The following is a 20,478-nucleotide window of genomic DNA, read 5'->3' as shown; positions in this document are numbered from 1 at the left end:
ACATGCTGGGTATGAAGTTTGGAGTCCAACCTGTTTTAAGCATCTAGTAAGTAAGTAAGTAAAAGTTTATTTATATACTGCCTTTATAAGACCAAGGCGGTTTCTGGCATATTGTTCAGAAGTGATTATTAGAGTTATTCCATGGCAACTAAAATGTTATTTCCATTGCAATCTACTATCCATGTTCCAAACATGTGGATCCTTCAGCTCATGTTAGTCCTCCACCTGTCAGGGGACTAGCATGAGGAATATGTTGTCTTCACAACTAGATTTTGAATGACACAAAGAATATCCAAATAAAAGGTTACTTATTTTTTATACCTGATATATTTCCAGCTTAGTGGCACAGTAGTGTGCTGAGACAGTGTGGGAAGCTGCTTAAAGTATGTATCTCTAGGGATACAATAAAATTAAAGTAATTTATTTCACGGGATGTTTTAAGAACATTATTTGTGGTTCCTCAGAATGAGGAAATACCTCGGACATTTTTTCATTTATACAGAAAGAGAATGTCTCAGAAATAACTGATTACTTGTATGATACCTTCTCCTAGTGAAAAAAAAAAAAGACTTCCTAAACTCTCCAGGAAAGTTTCACCAGAACTTTTGCACACTGAAACTCATGGCATTTTTCCTGATATAGATTATAGTCAGATGTGACCTGTTATGTATTATTGGAGGATAATTGTTATATATTACAGTAGCATGTTGGGCATCTTTTTGAAATAAGATTTTCTATGGATTTCACATACTAGAAAAAGGAAAAAGGAAAGAAGAATCTCCTTTTTTAGTTCATTTATCCCATAAGATGCATTTGTGTGCATTTATTCCATAAGGCACATCAAAAGAGACTGCACTAATCGCCAAGTAAATAGGATCTTTTTAAAAACCTGTCCCAGGAATTCTTCCTATCTTTTCTATTGAGGATTTTGTAAATAAAAGGTTAAAGCTGGACTCTAGGTTTTGTCAATTGTAGTGTAATGTTCAGTCATCCACATTCCACCAATGCTGCCAACTGAGACGGACAGATGCACATTTAAATGGCTGGATTCTTCAGTGGTAAACACAGAAATGATATTTTGAAAGGGATTGCGATTTCTCACTCATCCTTTCTACAGAAAAAACAAGAACAGTTTAAATGAACTTGTACTATATGCAAGCAAACTACCTATAGGCTACACTGGATATGAAGGATACAGCACATATTTTACCATTTAAATTCAAGTACTCTTTGTGTGTATGTTGTGTTTATGGGTTATGTTTTATACACAAGATTTTAAAAGTAAAATGAGCTCCTTTTTTTCATATAGCCCCAAGTACACTTCTGTATGGGTAATGTAACATTTTCTGTATCTCCTCCTCCTCCTCCTCCTCCTTTTAAAGCACAAACCTATTTTCTGTGCTGGGAATCTATTCCAGATCTTTACCTCTTTGAACATGACCCATAATGAAACTAATGGTAACTGTACACAAAATGTTGTTCAATGACTCAGAAAAATGGTCACAGTAAACTAGGCTATTGTCCCTTGTAGCATTGTTACAACTTTTTACAGAAAAGTATATGCTGACATTTACAAGATAACAACAGGAGTGGTGTTGAGTATTGTTTTCTCAACAGGGTCAATGGCTAGAACCTTAACTTTTAGTACAAGGAGTTTCTTTCTATTGGCCTCTGTGTTGCAAGTTCCTTTCTCTGCACATTATGCTCCACAGATAGCACGAGTGCCCTCTGGTGGAGACTGAGAGTAAAAACAATCAAGAAAAGAGAAATGATGCACCAGACAGTGTGGCACCAGTATGAGCTTGTGCCCTGTTTGGATAAAGCCATTTCATTTTGTTACTTTTTCCTCACAAGAATCTGGGATTGAAATGCCAGCATATGATTTGGTATTTAAATGAAGCATTTAATATGAGAAATGGCTAGAATTGTACATGCCTCTGACAAATAACTAAAAAATAACTTAACAAGTAACTGAAAAAAACAACGTTAAACAGTATAATTTGCTTCTTTATATTCACTCGACACATAACATGTCTGAATACCAGAATGAACAATAAGCACCTTCTCCCTAATTATGGTTTGCTGAATATTAATATTATTATTTCCTTTTAAACATGTTTTTAAGACAAAGGGAAAGCATACAATAATTGCAGCTGCAGTTTTCAGCTTAAAAAGCTTGAGAAAGTGAGAGTTCTTTTGAATTAAGCAACAAAGTTTTGAAATCCTAAATGCCACTGGTCATTTCCCCTCTTATGATCTGTATTTGAGTAAGATACTGTTGTAACATTGTATGTGTTAACTTGATTGGCAAAAGCTTGCTTTAATTCTGAGCAGACATATATTTCTGCTTCACAGTTAGTCAGTTCATAGTATGGTGCAGTATATAATACACACACACATACACAAACACGCACACTCAGAAGCTGCTAATCCCATTTTATATGTTAACTGTTGTAAAAATATAGAATATAAATGAGAAAATACAGTGTTTGGTTGCAAAGATCTCTAGTGCTCAAGAGATTCTTACCTGAAGATCATATTTTTCAATAAGTGATATTCTCTACATCCCTCTGTTCCTTCTTCTCTAGCTCCATTTAGTTCACTGGAATTCTACAATGTACCACAATATTGATGAAGCAATTGGGAAGAAGAATGGCATAGCCATTATTGCTTTATTTGTGCAGGTATGTTTACCTTAACTTTGATGTGACAATGTACTGTATAGTGCTTTTGTCATTATTTATTATAAGTGATCTGATCATTATACTAAATAAAGGTGAATGAATAGTGTGTCTCATCACAACACTGCAATGATTTTTTTTAAATTCTGTAAATTACTTCCTTGAAGGAAGCAGCCATACTGTAATTACTTTAATAAGAATGTTATGCCTGTAATCCCCAATCTGCCTAGATGGCAAGAAAATTCTATGCAAGTCACTGATATCAGGTTGTTTCCTATCTCTGAATGAAGCAGGTGAGATTTTTTCAAATGTGCAGTTAGATGTAAAATATATAACTAGAAAAACTGTGCAGTTTCAAAACTGATAAATATACAGTTAGAAAAGGAACACCAAAAGTGTTTGTTAGGTATTTACATGACTAAGTTCATAAGGCAATCTTGGTGAAAACAGAAGCCCAATTTTGTAGAGGTAACAAATCGAGCAATACAGATTTGATGAGACACCAGAAATGGCTCTTGCAGTAGGGTAAGTAAAACTGTGCTGAGATTTACAGTGGTCCCCAAACATTTTTGGACTACTGCCCCTTTCCTCTTAGATGACAACCCTAGTGCTAATATATAGTGTGTATTTCTGGATAGTAGGTCTAGTGTTCTACTGCAAATTCAAAACAACCAATCTTGATTGGTGCTTCCTTTGCGTCCAGTTACCTTGGGAGCATCAACCAAGCACCTGGCTGAGCAGAAACCAAAAAGTACAAAATTTACAGCACTTTATAAATAAAAGTTAATAATAATAATAATAATAATAATAATAATAATAATAATAATAAGTATCTTTACCATGCCAGCTTTGCAGCAAAGGCCAATGCAGGCAAAAGACCTCTCAGTTATTGCTTAACCAGTTGCTTGATTGCTGTCTCAAAATGACCAGATGCAAAGGGAGAAATTTCTGTCTGGTAAGGAAAGACTTTCAACCCTTCTTCATTGGGGCAGAGAGGGGTGCAGCTGGTGTGTGTTTACAGAGGCCACATACTCTGAACTGGAGACTGGTGTGGATGGGGAAAGGGAGAGATATTAACTAGAGGAGCCATTCCAAGGTGAAGGACTCTTTGAAAGAGTCAACCCCATCTTTTCCCAGAAATGTTCCTCCACACCACACAAACATTGTTTCTTCTAATGTGAAGTTGAAGGCTTTCTCGGCTGGCATCCATAGTTTTTTGTGGGTTTTTCAGGCCATGTGGCTGTGTTTATTCCTGACGTTTCACCAGCATCACAGATACCAGCCACAGATGCTGGTGAAATGTCAGGAATAAAAGCTTCCAGAACATGGTCACATAGCCTGAAAAACCCACAAAAAACTATTTTTCTTCTGTTACTTTTTCTCTCAGTCTGTCCAGTGAAACAAAGCAGGAGGAGCAGCACAGCTCCAGCATGCCAGCCAAGTCCTGACTAAGCTCGCAAAGCTTAATCAGGGACCCAAATCTAAAAGCTCCTTTTTGCCATCATTTCTCCCCCCCCCACACTACATGCTGTAGCCCCTTACTCCAGTCAGTCAATGTGTCCCAAAATGGCATTGCTACAATCCACAGAAGTGATGCCCTGTGTCCATGCCTTGCAAGAGTTTCCTAACTGCCACTACTAACAAAAGATGTGGCTAAGGGAGTGAGTTCATGTGGGCAGGCGAAGAGAGGGAGCCGCCTCTACATGAAGCAATCAGCAAGCCTGCATGGTGGTTTTAAGAGACCATGAAAAGAAGGTTCATGCAACTCTCATCCCTACCATGATAAGGCTGCTGGTTTCTCTTGTCTTTCTTGTACCGCAGTACTTTGATTGAAGCCCCCTGTGTTGCACCATTTTCTCCTTATCCCCCTCCTGGATTTTTCCACCACCAGGGAGGTGTAACATCCACTTTGGGAATCATTGCTTTAGTGCATGGACCTTTGAACTATCCTTTTAGTTAATGAATTCATTAACTAACAAACAGTTCAAAGGAACAGTGGAACCTTTGCATCTGTGGACTTGCTATTCACAGATTTAAGCATCCATGGATGGCATGCTGCTCATAGTCCCCAATGCCGGCATGTGTATGTGGCCATGTCACCATTAGGCACAGCCTCCATTGTTCCCAGTGGTGGTGCCTGCATGTGGCTGTACTGCCATTAGGGACAGCAGGGCTTCACCTGAAGTCCCATTGTCCCTAATGGTAGTGCAGCCACATGGACGCACCACCATTGGGGTCAACGGGACTTGAGGTCCTACAGATTTTGGTATTGTGGGGTGGTGGTGGTGGTGTCTGGAACAGATTCCTTGCAGATATTGAGATCCCACTGTAAGATATGTTTATAAATGAAGTGTTGGCATATTGTAGAGAAGAGTTACTGATCACTGTGGAGAGATGGCCATAGATACAGGTTGTCAGCAAAGAGCAAAGCATGCCGTGTGCTTGTCTGGCTTTTTTAGCGTGGTGATTTGTGCAGCTGAAACACCTGCTGTTATGGATTGAACTCATAAATCTGTTGTTTCACAACAGTGTGTAAGAGGGCCTCCAAGAAAGTATCAGCTCACCCTTCCAAGAGTGAATCTGATGAGGGGGCACTGTGTTTATGAAACTCTATGGAGATAGGGAATCTTGTCTATTGTGTGAATATGTACATTTAAATGCCCCCTTTAAGAGTTGTACTGAGAGACCAAGGCTGTGGAAATCTGCATTTTAATGTCTTGGAGATGGACATGCTTATATGTTCTCAGGAGCCCTTTACATAGTGATGTTGAAGAGTGGCACTGTATGCCTTGTTCACAATATGGGACTTATAAATAGTGGATTTCAAAGAAGAAATAATTTTAGAGGTACATTGGGAACATTATAAATTGCCTGGTTCACAAAACCCCAGACTTGTATTATGACATTTTTTTTTAAAAAAAATAATGGCTTTAAAAGAAGAAAGATTTTTTTTATGGGACATTCAGAACACAATCAGAGTTATATTATAAATTGCCCCTGAAAGGAGAATATTAGCAGGCCAAACTTGCTAAGGATCATTATATTTGATATTGTGGTAGGTGTACATAGACATTGGAAAGATCAAAGTCCACAAGAGATAATAACTTGGCTAAATAAGCTTTGGGGCCTTCTACTAATGAAAGAGATTATTTGTAATTTAAATGAGAACAAATGCGAACAGATGTTTTCATGAAATAGCAGCCCATTATTGCTTTGTAGAAGGGCATGAACATTCAGAACTAGATGTGAAGTACAAAATTCATATCTTGATATAAGAAAGACTGATTTATATAAAGGAGCAACAATATTGTTTTGTGTTAAGAAAATGTCTTTCTCTCCTTATTTTAAAATTATTTTTAAAAGAAGAATTAAAAATTAATAATTAATGGAGCAAGTAGAACTGCCCTGAGTTTCCAGTTTTCCTGGGTCATTTCTAAGTCAGATTTTCAAGTTTTGGGAAGCTCTGCTCCAGCTAGTACAGCTTGTAGGAGCAAGGGAGGTAGTAATTACTGGCTTGGGAAGACTTAGAATCATAGAATCACAGAGCTGGAAGAGACCACAAGGGCCATCCAGTCCAACCCCCTGCCATGCAGGAACTCACAATCAAAGCATCACCAACAGATGGCCATCTAGCCTCTGTTTAAAGACCTCCAAAGAAGGAGACTGCACCACACTCCGAGGGAGTCTGTTCCACTGTTGAACAGCATTCACTGACAGGAAGTTCCTCCTAATGTTGAAATGGAATCTCTTTTCCTGTAGTTTGTATCCATTCTTCCGGAGCCTATTCTCAGGAGCAGCAGAAAACAAACTTGCTCCATCCTCAATATGATATCCCTTCAAATACATAAACAAGGTTATCATATCACCTCTTAACTTTCTCTTCTCCAGGCTAAACCTACCCAGCTCCCTAAGTCTCTCCTCCTAGGGCATGGTTTCCAGACCCTTCACTATTTTGGTTGCACTCTTCTGGACACACTCCAGCTCCTCAACATCCTTTTGGAATTGTGGTGCCCCGAACTGGACACAGTATTCTAGATGAGGCCTGACCAACATAGAATAAAGTAGCACTATTACTTCCCTTGATTTAGACACTATACTTCTACTGATGCCGCCTAGAATTGCATTGGCATTTTAGCAGCCACATCACACTGTTGACTCATGTTCAACTTGTGGTCTACCAGGACTCCTAGATCCCTTTCACATATAGTCTCATTCAGCCATGTGTCCCCCATCATATATTTATGCATTTCACTTGTTTGCCCTAAGTACAATAGCTTACATTTCTGTGTTGAAATTAATTTTGTTAGCTTTGGTCCAGCTTTCTAATCTATTAAGGTCATTTTGAATGTTGATCCTGTCCTCTGGGGTATTAGCTATTCCTCCTAATTTGGTGTCATCTGCAAATTCTTTCATCTAAGTCATTGATAACAATGTTGAATAGCACTGGGCCCAGGACAGAACTCTGTGGCATCCCGCTGGTCATATCTCTCCAGGATGAAAAGGAGCCATTGCTGAGCACCTTTTGTGTTCGGCCAGTCAAACAATTACAAATCTATTTAACAGTTGCATTGTCTAACACACATGTTACTAGCTTGTTTGCAAGAATATCATGGGGAACTTGTCAAAGGTCTTACTGAAATCAAGATATACTATATCCACAGCATTCCCTTTATCTACCAAGCTGATAATTTTATCAAAAAAAGAGATCATATTTGTCTGGCATGACGTTTCTCTGAAACACATGTTGACTTTTTGTGATTATGGCATTGCCTCCTAAATGTTCACAGACTCTCTGTTTAATGATCTGATCCAGAATCTTTCCTGGTATAGATGTCAGACTAACTGGACGATAATTGTTGGGATCTTCTTATTTCCCTTTTTGAAGATGGGGACAAAGTTTGCTCTCCTCCAGTCTGCTAGGACTTCTGTTCTTCAGGAGTTCTCAAAGATTATTGCCAATGGCTGTGAGATTACATTTGCCAGTTCTTTTAATTCCCTTGGATGTAGTTCATCTGGTCCCAGAGATTTAAATTCATTTTTATTAACAAGGTATTCCTGTATTACTCTTGACTTATTCTGTGCTGCATTTCCCCATTGTATCCTTTGTTCTATTTTCCTCAGGTTGAGCACCCTTTTCCTTTTTTGAGAAGACTGAGGCAAAGAAGGTATTGAGTAATTCTGCCTTTTCTCTGTCCCCTCTTAGTATTACACCATCTTCTCCACTTAGTGGCCCTACCATTTCCTTCTCTTTGCTGCAAATATACCGTAAAAAGCCCTTTTTGTTGTTTTTAACCTCTCTAGTGAGCCTGAGCTCATTCTGTGCTTTAGCTTTTCTGACATTACCCCTACACATGCTCGCTAGTAGTTCGAATTCTTCTTCCGTGATTTCCCCCTTTTTCCATTTCTTATACATGTCCCATTTAAAACTTAGCTCTCCTAAACTTAGTTTTCCTAAAGTCAAGAATGCATGTCTGACTATGCCTGGCTTCTCTTTTCCACTGTATAACAAATTCCAGGAGAACATGATCACTCCCACCTACGGATCCCATCACTTGCACCCCATTAACCAGGTCATCCCTGTTGGTTAGGATCAGATCTAACTTGCAAAATTCAAGGCCACCCACCCCATATGGAAACTGTTAAAGATTGCTGAAGCACTCCAGAATTCCCAGTGGATTCTCAAGCACTGACAACCTGTTGCCCAAATGAGGAGAGGGCACATCATCCTCTGGCTATGGAAAGAGGCAGCTATCTGTGGTTGGTGCTCTGATTCATTGGGGAAATGATCTCAAAGTTTAAGAACACATCCTGAAAATAAAAACTTAGAGCAACTAAAGATAAACAGTGTGGTGATTGAAAAGGAGTATGTCTAAAAGAGAGATCCCCATTAGCTGGATTGATGAAGATTGTATGTCAGAAGTGTAGGCCCATGGGCCAGAATTTTCCTATGACTGCTGAAGAAGAAAAGTGTCATCTTTTATATTAGAGTAGGATTTTCAGCAAGTACAGTATGTGACATAGGGACTATGCTTACCAAATTTCCATTTGACACAACTGTTATGAGGTACAAGAGGCATCTAGTTGCCCTGTTTACAAGTTCCATAATTTAAAAAAAGTTTGTAGTATGAAATAATTACAACCAACTTCATTGATAGCACTTTTATGATATGCAACATAAAATTATATCCTTGAAATAGTTTCTAGGAAAAGAAAGTTGTCATTCATATTCAAAACTGGTCCCATTTTTCAGCTTATATTAATTTTACATGTTTTAAAATAGTATTACAAATGTCTCCAAGACTCTTGTGTTTCATTGCAAATGTGTATTGAGACAGGATAGCTTAAAATTATCAATGTGGCTTTACTTTTTTCTCAGTTATGTATCCTAGTGGACTCTTCTGTAAGCTCTCCTCCAATTTCAGCAAAACTAACACTGAAGTCTTCAGAAAGTTGTATAAAATTGTTAAATAAATCTCTTTAGCTTCATGTAACTTATCATTTCTAAGCTCAGTTTATTTAAAGGACTGTTGCATTGCTAGCTATCTTGATTTTAATTAAAATGTCTTTTTACCACATTCTTTATTCTGATGAAATGTAATACAACCTTTGAATAATGGATTATTAGGAGAAAACCAACCAATATATTGGACCCAATATTGGGGTATCTAGGTGTGCACATGGAAGTCCAGAATGTGGATACATATCCTCATTTGTTTCAAAGTATTTTTCAGAGTGTCTTAGGTACAGTGAGGTGGTTACATCAGGCATTCGATTTTTGGTATCATGAAAAGGTAGTGGATTGTGAGTTACTAAATTATTACAGTCATCCCTCCTGATTCACGGACTTGGAGTCTGTGGTCTCACCCATTCACAGGGTGAGCAGAGAGGGAGAAAATGGTGCATGCATAGGAGCGTGCCACCATTGAAATCAATGGCAACTTGAATATCGGCATTTTTTCATATTTGTAGAGGGTGGGTGGGTCTGGAATGGATCACCCGCAAATTGTGAGGAACGACTGTATTTTGCTATTCTTCTATTCCATGTATTCTTGAACCCCAGATGCCAAAATTACTTGATTGGCCTTAGGTATGAAGCACCTTGCACTGGGGATGAGGGTGACACCATTTGCTGCTTTATCTCAGACTGCAAAACAGTTTAGCCAGTTTACCAGAATAGCATAATGGAATTCTGCACTTGTTTTTTCATGGAATATTTAAGAAATAGATTTCTTCTCAAGATACTGAATTTCATAGGCATTGATCAATCCAAATAGAATTTCTTCTGACTCACCCAAACAAATTTGTTTTTGAGTTGTGGCTACTCCTATCATACTCCTAGTTATATGATAATTGTGAGGCTAAAGTAGCAGTGGCAGAAAAATAAATGCCATTTTGAGCTGCTTGGAAGAGAAGTAGTATATACAGGCAGTGTTCAAAATTATGTCCTCTCAACTCAATGCACAAATCCACACAGTCCAAAAATAGGTAAAGATCCAGACAAAACAATCTTTTTCTGTCTGGTTTTCAGAGATGAATAAATGGTAACCTTGGCCTCTTTATCATACAGTGATAGCTGATTATAACAAGATATACAGTAGTAATTATTGAAATATTTAGGCATAAAGGGGAAAATTAACTTCTTCTGCAGTTTGATGCCTTGATACTCTTTTACCATCTGCTTTAATCTTATATAATCTGTTTACATTTCTGGTGCTTTGTTGTGCAACCTTCCTTGAACTTCATGCAAAATGTCATACAATTTCAATGAAATAAGCACATTATTGGCTTCATTTGTTGACAACTTTGTCATTGCATAGGTTTTGGGTGAAGAAATATCAATGCCATGGGCACTGTATGTCAATCTTTATTTATATTTATGCACTATATTTCAGATAGGAAAGGAACATTCAGGCCTAAAGGCGGTGACTGAAATTTTGCAAGATATCCAATACAAGGTAAAGCATGGTTTAAGGGAAGAAGTATTTGTTTCACTGAATAATTTGGGAATGGGTATTTGAAGGGTGGTGGTGTGTAAATATATGTTAAAATGTATAGAGATCAAAACATGACAATAATTTAAAAAAAGAATACAAATCATAGGCTAGATATAGGAAGCTATAGGTTCTTATTACTCACATTAGCAATGGTTCAGTAGGCTGAACTGCATGTTGAACCACTTAATATGTTGCCAACTTAAACTCAAGCACAAAGAAAGACAGAACACGCACACACACACACCAATATCTAAAATCTTGATGTTCTTATCCTACTGTTTGTATAAATTGTACTTCCTGTGTTATATTTTGGATTAATAGAAGTGGTTTTATGAAGGATAATAAACCAACAGATACAATCATCCTTTGCCCAAGAACATCTTATACAGAAGTGACAAAGTGTCCATTAAAATATTGAAACAATAATATAGGCACAAAATAGGTAGGAAGTAGAGCAGAAAAGAGGGCTTGGGAAGATATGGATTATTATTTTAGTTCTGCCACTAATGTGTTATAACATTTAGCTGGACCTCTGAAAAATGGCCAACCACTGTGAGATTTTTTGCACTTTCAGAATTTTCACTTTCAGACTCCTCTTTTAGCATCGAACTTTTTTTTTCATAAAACATGTTTACAAAATATCCTGGAATATGACATTTTTTTTGGTTTTTTTTTTTGGGGGGGGGGGAACGTGCAAAGCCTCTCATAATCTCATTTTCCAGGTAGAAGACTCTTTAGTCTTACATGCAAGAACATGCAAGAACAATAAAGTTTCATTGTTTGATTGTTTTCAATATTAGGATTGGGCTTTTATTCCACCTCTTTCAAAGTGCATGCTTTTTTATTTAAAGTGTGGTAATTTATAGTCCATTTTCCATGAGCCGCAAAACCCTTTTAAATTGCTCCTGCTTTGTCTTAAAACAGAAGGCAAAAACAATTCTGGTTTCTGTCAAATTTTCAGGGCAAGTCCAAGACGATACCATGTTTTAATCCCAATACACTATTACCAGGTAAGTGTTTATTGCTTTGCCACAAAAAACTTTACTATAAAAAATACATGTATAGCTAACTTTCAGCACAATCTTCTCTATAAATCCTTTGTCCATCTTTCACTCAAAACAATAGTTTTAACATCACTGGCTTGCTAGCAAAGGTAATTCTGAAAATGCTGTATACAACATACACAGCAGTGATGATGAATGGTCTCTGTCAGCAGAATATATATTGACTAGTCACCAGGTAACATTTATATTCTTCACAGCAATGAGTCATAGCTTTCTAAATGTCTGTCTCTAAATTATCAAACTGTACTTCCAATAGAATATATTCACCAGTGATTATAGCTTGGGGGAGATAATTTCTGGAGTATATTTTACAATGCAGAATGTTTTGTAAAATTTATCATGCAAGTTGCTATTATGTCCATCTATGAACTTTTGCTTTTTCCGCCATGTCTGTGTGCCATACTGCCCTGTATAATGAATAACTAAGCTTTAGTTAGGAAAAAGGATATCCACTCCGTGACAGCAGTGAGGAGCAGGAAAGAGGGATTGATTCAATGATTTATTTTACAGCAAAGCTGCACTGTGCTAAGCATATTCTTTGTGCAAAAGATTATTAACAGCTGGTACTGGGAAATGTGCAATCATATTTGTATAAATAACTGTGTGCCTCTAGGGACCCCCCCCCCCACCAGATTATATAATCTGTTCCCTTTTGCATTTTCTCTTCTGATTTTTTGTCATTTATAGACCGACCTATAATCACCACAGGTTTGTCTTCAGTTCTTCCAACATACAATATCCTTTTCATTTCTTACATAACTAATAGTATCAGGTCTCATATTTTCTCTTTTTCTTTATAAAGTAATTTTCTAACATACATCTTTCTGTTAATTGAAAATGGTCTTTTGTTGACGGTTCCAAGCAACAGCTTCCATACATTAACAGGGGAATATAATGGCCCTTGATAGCGCTACCACCAACTGGCAAGCAGAGTCTAGACTTCATGTTTGTTCATGGAGTGCTTGGCAGGGCCTGAATCTAGGGGAGGCCTGAGTGCTAGGGGAAGACTTTCCTATATAGTTACACAAAGAGATGTATGAAGTGGGGAGATTACTTGGAAAGAAAGCCTATAAAAACTGCACATTTTGTAATAAACAAAATAAAGTATGATTTGGTCTTATTAACAATTAGGCCAGCAGGATATCTGAATATGAAATGTAACTTCATATTGAAAATAATAAACATTTCAATTGTGTTTCATCACCACAAAACACTGAAGCCTTCCCTGTATGCCCTTTCATGAAGAGAGCACTGTCTCTCAGGTGCAGAAATATGTCTTGGATCCCAGTCTTGTATTATATCTACAGGGACAGTATGCACAGGAATGTCCTCTAATTCTGTAGACTGTCTCACATACAGATCGTCATACTATGCAGTTACTGACATTTTTACTGAGTGAGATACCTTATAAAGCACTTCATTCATTCTAAACAAGGGAAAAATAATAGTTTTCTCTACATTCTTCAAAGTTTTGAACAGAAAAAAAGATTATCCTATCATCCTCCAAATGATTCCTCTTTGTCCCTGTGTCTTCAAATTTCTGATTATTCCTTCAATTTTGAAAGTGAAAATAATTGTACAAAAATGCTTTCATTACTTAAACTAGGCTGTCTAATTTCAGATCCACTGTTACGAGATTATTGGGTGTATGAAGGCTCCCTCACAGTTCCACCTTGCAGTGAAGGTGTTACATGGATCTTATTTCGATATCCTTTAACTGTATCCCAACTCCAGGTAAGGGCAGTGATTATAATGATCTTAGAATGTAATTTGTGGTGAAAGGTTATAGCGTGCAAATATTTTACAGGGTATTACATTTGCTTTATCTCAAAGATCTCATTAGATCAGTTGGTACATGGCTTTTAAAATAAAGGTTAAATCTTTTGTGTCACTGAGAGCAAAAGAAAGGTCAGAAATGAGAAGTGATTGTTACTAGCTATCACATGCATTACCAAAAGAAAAAGAAAAAGAGTATTGGGAGCATACTGTGGTGGCTGGGTTCCCAGTCACCTCAGGACTTTTCATGAACTACAAAAAGGTTAACCTGGGGGGAGGAGATATGCTAATGAGCAGCTACATCATAGCTGATGTAAGGCTCTCTTGGCCAATCAACAGTGCCAGAGTGGCAGTTTCAAACTCTTGGCCAATCAACAGTGCCAGAGTGGCAGTTTCAAAAAGATTCCGAGAGAGGGCTATAAATACCCCTGTAAGACCAGTTGTCCGTTGTTCTCCATCTTGGCTGTGTTTGGAGAAACCAGAGGTTTGTCCTCTGAGCAGTTTGGGAGTAGCTCAGGAACAGTGGTAGTCAGTACGTCTAGGTTTTGTTATGTTTATTTAATAGCTTGCCAGAAATGAATATCGTTGTAACTGTATTTTCTGATCTGCCAGGCAAGGATGCCTGGCATGAGTGATACCTTCCTATTCTATACTATTTCTTTAAAATAAACTTCTTTCTTTTAAAAGCATCTGCTATCTCTTTGGCTCCTGTACACGTGCCTTATCTCGGTTACTGATTGCTGTGGATTAGCAAGAAAGAAAACTAGATCTCTCTCTCAAGCAAGTCTCAGTGTGTGCTTGGGAAATATAGTTCGTTGACAATTCACTGAGTGGTGGCAGCGTAAAGTTCTTTTATTTAAAGGGATCTCCCTGAGAGTAATAGCCACGAACAGGGCTTTGCTCCCAAGGGAATCATCACACATACTTATCAAATTTGCAGATGATACCAAATTAGGGGGAATAGCTAATACCCCAGAGGACAGGATCAAGATTCAAAATGACCTGAATAGACTAGAAAGCTAGGCCAAAGCTAACAAAATGAAATTCAACACGGAGAAATGTAAGGTATTGCACTTAGGGCGGAAAAATAAAATGCACAGATATAGGATGGGTGACACCTGGCTGAATGAAACTACGTGTGAAAGGGATCTAGGAGTCCAAGTAGACCACAAGTTGAACATGAGTGAACAGTGTGATTCGGCAGCTAAAAAGGCCAATGCTATTTTAGGCTGCATCAATAGAAGTATAGTGTCTAGATCAAGAGAAGTAATAGTGCCACTGTATTCTGCTTTGGTCAGGCCCCACCTAGAATATTGTGTCCAGTTCTGGGCGCCACAATTCAGAAAGGACATTGAGAAACTGGAGCGTGTCCAAAGGAGGGCGACAAAATGGTGAAGGGTCTGGAAACCATGCCCTATGAGGAACGACTTAGGGAGCTGGGGATGTTTAGCCTGGAGAAAAGAAGGTTAAGAGGTGATATGATCGCCCTGTTTAAATATTTGAAGGGATGTCATATTGAAGAGGGAGCAAGCTTGTTTTCTGCTGCTCCAGAGAACAGGACCCGGAACAATGGATGCAAGCTACAGGAAAAGAGATTCCACCTCAACATTAGGAGGAACTTCCTGACAGTAAGGGCTGTTCGACAATGGAATGCACTCCCTCGGAGGGTGATAGAGTCTCCTTCCTTGGAGGTCTTTAAACAGAGGCTGGATGGCCATCTGTCAGGGATGCTTTGATTTGGATTTCCTGCATGGCAGGGGGTTGGACTGGATGGCCCTAGTGGTCTCTTCCAACTCTATGATTCTATGATTCTATGATTTACTAGGAAAGATGACAAAAATGTCACTGAACAAAATAGATAGATACACAGATAGACAGGTAAACCAGCTCCTTAAAATTTGCTTTTTAAATAATTACTTCTAGATGTTCGAATAGACACACAGATTAGCTCTGTTCATGCATTCAGTACACATAAAGAAGAATGTGCAAGCAGGTGTCCCTGATAGACCAAGTGCGTGTATCAGCAATGCTCCCTGGCTAATGTGTGACTGGTTTCTGGCCATGTGGAATGAAACATCTGTGTTCACATATGTTCCTTTCAAATTGCTGATGACTGAACTTCAGCAATGGAGGAGGTAGGAAGGAATGGATAGTTTATACACTATCATTTAGCAGAGGCTGAAAAAATTACTTTAGGGGACTACAGCGGTAACTATTTCTAAAATGTGGAGTGAATCTAGTCAGTGGATTCTTAACAGCCCCTTCATCTGGTCTATATCCATGTGTAGTGTATATCTGGTCTATATCCATGTGTAGTGAAAGTCTAAGGTTGTGAGACAAATTCTTCACAGTGATAAATTATTATTGCTACATTGTACCAATCTATAATTGAATTATTTACCTTTTCTTAATTTAAGTGGTCACTGTCAGCTAATATTTGTCTCAAAATAAAGCTGCTTCGAGTCACTTTGGAGGTATGCCGTTTAAAGGATGCATGCATCCTAAGAGGCCAGAAGCCACGCCAAAGCCATATTCTCTCCAGACATCACAAGATTTCTTTACTAAGGATTGGACCACAGCTTTGGCACAGCTTCTGGCCTCTTAGGACACACACATCATTTAAACAGCACACCTCCAAAGTGACCTGAAGCAGCTTTATTTTGGCCTGTCTGTATGGGCCCGTAGTTTGATTTTGATGGAAACACCTAACTCTGAATTACATATCCTATCCAGGTGTAGGGAATTCTAGTAGATGAGAGCTGGTGTATACACATGTGGGCGGGGCTGGCGCTGCGGGTTGCATGCTGCAGAAACCGGGCTCCTCCCACCACCATCTCCTTCACGTGAGCGAAACAAACTTACTTCACAGCATGCGGCAACAATAACTTTTAATGGAAAAATAAACTTCCTCACAGGGTTCAAGTGTAACTTCCAAACAACTGAGTCACTAGGGCCAAAGTTCCCAGGCAAGTGTTACTCCAGACCCTGGGCGTCGGAACTCTTGTCCCCCGACACAGCCTCCTGAGTTCCTCGACGTCACCCCCCTGAATGCTTCTCCATGTCATGGCCAGCCAAGATCAGCTCTCGGAGGATGAGGAGGAGGATGAGCCTCCTCCAGAGCAAGGGCTGATTGAGGCAACACCAGGTGCTGTTCCTGCCCTGCCAGGTCCCAGCTGTGATCCTCCAACCCCAGAGGAGGAGGTTCAACCAGGTCCTAGTGCCGAAGAGAGACCTTCTATGGTACCACTGCCTAGTGGGGACTCTGGGGACGAAGCTTGCATGCAGGTGCCTTCTTTCAAAGAGAGAAGAGCTGAGAGTGCTTGCAGGCGCAGATCACAGAGAATTGCCGAGAGGCAATTAGCCAACCAGCCTCAGGTGGCACAAGGGAGAGTTTCCCTTACTTAAGTGGGAGAGAGACTAATGCTGGTTGCTAGAGTTTATTGCATGATCTCTCGGCGTGATTGCTGCTAGCACTAGCTCCTAGTATCTGGATTCTTTGTTACCTTGACCTTGGACCGGACTTTGTTATCTCTTGGCTGTTTTGACCTTGGACTGTTTGACCAACGCTGTTTCTCGGTATCCTGACTTCGGCTTGACTCTTGGAACGTTTGGACTTCTGGAATTCTGAACTCGGCTTGTTTTCTCGGACTGCTCTCAGACTGGTTCCTTGCAAGGTCTGCTTTACTTTCACTTCCACTGTGCTAAGGCTCTGTTATCAGCTACTGTCAAGTGTCTGCTGGCAGCACTCCCAGACACTCCAGGGGTTCCAAATCCACCTTCTCTCGTTCTCCGGGCTTATGCCCTACCTCCCAATGGTCTCCCTTTGAGTCCCACCACTCTACCTCCAGCCCCTGGGAGTTTTGCAACTTCCACCATTCAGCCTTCGTCCAGTCCAAAACCCCTTCCTCTCGAGGGTCTCGCAGAAGTATTTCCTCGTGGGCTCCCCTTCTCCTGAACCCTATCTTCCCTTGCAGGGAGACTGGGGTTTCATCCCGCTTTGGGCTCCTTTGTACTATTTCTTTCCCTTTCTCGACCACCACTTCTCACCCAGTTCTTCCACGTCCTTCCTGCGTGTCTCTGCCCCTCTCCTTTTATTACCACAGAAACCACACCTCCTGCTGCCTCCAGCCCCTCCTCTGGGACTTTCCCCTTTTTCTCTCCCACCTGATTCTCCTTAGCCTTCTCATCTCTCCCACTCTCAGATACCACCTCACTACAACACCATGTGAATCACAGAGGGCCATCCAGTCCAACCACCTTCCATGTAGGAATGCACAATCAAAGCATCTCTGAAAATTGCCATCCAGCCTCTATTTTAAAATGTTCAAAGAAGGAGACTCCACCACTCTCTGAATCAGCATATTCCGCTGTTGAACAGCTCTTACTATCAGGAGGTTCTTCCTAATGTTGAGGTGAAACATTGGCATCAGTAGGGGTGTGTGGACTGCACCAGGTGACATCCTAAGAGGAGGGGACACCACTGCTCCTCAAACGCCTAATTTTTGCAGAAATGGGCTGTGACATTCATCTGCTTCCCTTTAAAATGCTTTAAGAAACTGTAGGAGTGGGGTGAATTTCAGTGGGAGGAGAACAGAAAGGCCCCAGAATTTTTTAAAATTATAATTTCAGATTTCAAAGTTGTATTTTTTTTTAAAAAATAACATTTTTTAAAATATGGGAATTATGATTTATGAGTAACATTAATGAAAAAAAAGCATCACTAAGGATTCTGTATGGTGTGAAATGGGATGAGATCAATGGGGGGATGACACCATGAGTTACCACTCCAGGGGACAACACCTGTAGTTTGAATCCACTGCTCTGGGTCTTTTTCTCTGGAGCAGCAGAAAATATTTATTCTACATTCGATTTTGTTGTTCTTAGCCTTCAAGTCATTTCTGACTTATGACAACTTCTTCAGAGGGTGACTAGCCCAAGGTCACCCAGTGGGTTTCCATGACCCTAAGGTGAATCTATCCCGGGGTTTTCTTGGCATGTTTCATTCAGAGGAGGGTTTTCCATTGCTATCCTCTGCAGGTGAGAGTGTGTGACTAGCCCAAGGTTACTCAGCCGGTTTCCATGGCTGAGTGTGGATTCAAGCCCTGGTCTCCAGAGTCATTGTCCAATGCTACATCATGCTGTCTTTCTTGATGTAGTGTTTGCTAATTAATTGGAGTTGGAAGTGTGAATAGACTTCAGTGAAAGTATGCCATCTGAAGTGATACGATTTTTAAATCTATTGTGACCCATTCACACCTGCAAGTCATTCATTACCTAATATTAATGCAATTACATTCCCCAGTTTCCCAAATCTGGTAAGTCAATACATAAAGAGAATCAAGCTGAGATATAAAGGTAAAGGTAGTCCCTTGACATGAATGTCTAGTCGTAACCCACTGTAGGGGGAGGTGCTCATCTCCGTTTCTAAGCTGAAGAGCCAGCATTGTCCGAGGAGTGCTCTGGTGGTCATGTGGCCAGCATGACTGTATTGAACACTGTTACCTTCTCACTTAAGTGGTACCTATCTATCTACTTGCATTTGCATGCTTTTGAACGGCTAGGTTGGCAGAAGCTGGGGCTAGCGACAGGAGCTCACCCATCATGCAGCACTTGGGCCTCGAACTGCCAACCTTCTGATCTTTCGATCATCAGAATTGGCATCTTAACCACCAAGCCACTGCATCCCAGCTGAGATATAGCCTAGTACTTATAAGGTGTCTTTTAAACTACCCACCAATCTGAGTATGTTAACATAATAACTATACTGGTTTTGTCTGACACCAGTGTTTCCTCTTTCCCGTCTAATAAAACATAAATTACATTTAACATACCATAGTTTCATTGCATTTCTAGGAAACAATGGCTGAAATCTTGCATTGGACATAACTATAGTGATGGAGTTCATCACTGTAGTTATGTCTGATGATGTCATCCTGCAAAAAGCTACTGCTTCATCCTAGCAGTGCCCCATCCAAAGGGTTTCTGAGACACTGTAGATAGAATCAGTGAGAAATGATTCTGCAGCACTCTCCTATGCACCAAGAACAGACAGCTGAATAGTCAGAGATCCCTTGAGGTCCAATGCAACTACTTGTTTCAAAATACCCTGCAACCAGGAGAGCAATGCAGACATAATTCCTCAGTGTCTTAATCTGCAGTGCCTCAGAAATCCTTCAGACGAAGTGCTGCCAGGCTGAAACTGTAGGTTTGGTGTGGGGGTGGGGAGTTACATTTGGTCATTAATGACCATAAACATGTAAGTAGCTATGAGAATAAGTCCAATTCATGGGAGGAACATGGAAGATAAAATACATATGTACATGGAGTGTACTGTAAAAATCTTAGTACAGTATGATACTCAAGTTTCTGCCTGCACTTACTTTTTCCAGCAATACTTCAGCTTTTAATGTGTTTATTGTTGACTTTCACTTACATAGATATAAAACCAATAAACATCTTCACAATCTGAAGCCTCTCTTTCAAAGCATCTTCTAAGAACCTACTAGTCCCACATCTCCCCCCTTCCTTTTATTTTTTCAGTACAAGCTCCTCCATTCTGCCTTTCAATACAGATTTTAAAGCTGCTATGTTGAGGGAGAAAACCCTTAGCAACAGATTTCTAGCTGTTCTTCAAATAAGCAAACATACTGAAAAAAGTCAGTTTTGAGTACTTCAGAAATTGTGGTACTTCCAAGCACAGTAATGGTTTATCATGTGAAATGTCTTTCAGAAATGTGACTTTATGAGTCAGCAATACTATTAAAGTCCATTAGATCTGAGTTTAAGCTTGGGTCCAGAATATCATCAAACCACTACTCAGTTATGGATGGCTTTAGGTGTCATTACATTCATTTTTTCTAAAAAGTAACTTTCCAAATCTGTCTTGCTTTATCTATGGTGCAAGACTGACCGCCTCAAAAAGGCGGCCTGCTGGCATCCTAATTCCTTCTGAAAGGAAGCTGC

General features: G+C 39.5%; 1 protein-coding gene across 4 annotated transcripts in view; it reads left to right on the top strand.

Annotated features, from left to right (window-relative positions):
- The window catches only part of CA8 (carbonic anhydrase 8), a 60,566-nt gene that overhangs the window by 27,620 nt on the left and 12,468 nt on the right, over positions 1-20,478 (top strand). For all 4 annotated transcript variants that reach the window (XR_006103802.1, XM_042466173.1, XM_042466174.1 and 1 more), the window contains 4 exons: positions 2,589-2,684; positions 10,574-10,636; positions 11,637-11,685; positions 13,361-13,473. Coding sequence is in view for 3 of the 4 variants with exons in the window: in XM_042466173.1 (XP_042322107.1) it covers positions 2,589-2,684; positions 10,574-10,636; positions 11,637-11,685; positions 13,361-13,473 (321 nt within the window). In the remaining variant the exon portion in view is untranslated. The remainder of the gene's footprint in view (positions 1-2,588; positions 2,685-10,573; positions 10,637-11,636; positions 11,686-13,360; positions 13,474-20,478) is intronic.

This window comes from Sceloporus undulatus, chromosome 4, assembly GCF_019175285.1.
Source record: "Sceloporus undulatus isolate JIND9_A2432 ecotype Alabama chromosome 4, SceUnd_v1.1, whole genome shotgun sequence".
Lineage (NCBI taxonomy): Eukaryota > Metazoa > Chordata > Lepidosauria > Squamata > Phrynosomatidae > Sceloporus > Sceloporus undulatus.
The sequence above is the reverse complement of the archived record's forward strand: the minus strand, read 5'-3'. Positions and strand labels throughout refer to the sequence as shown.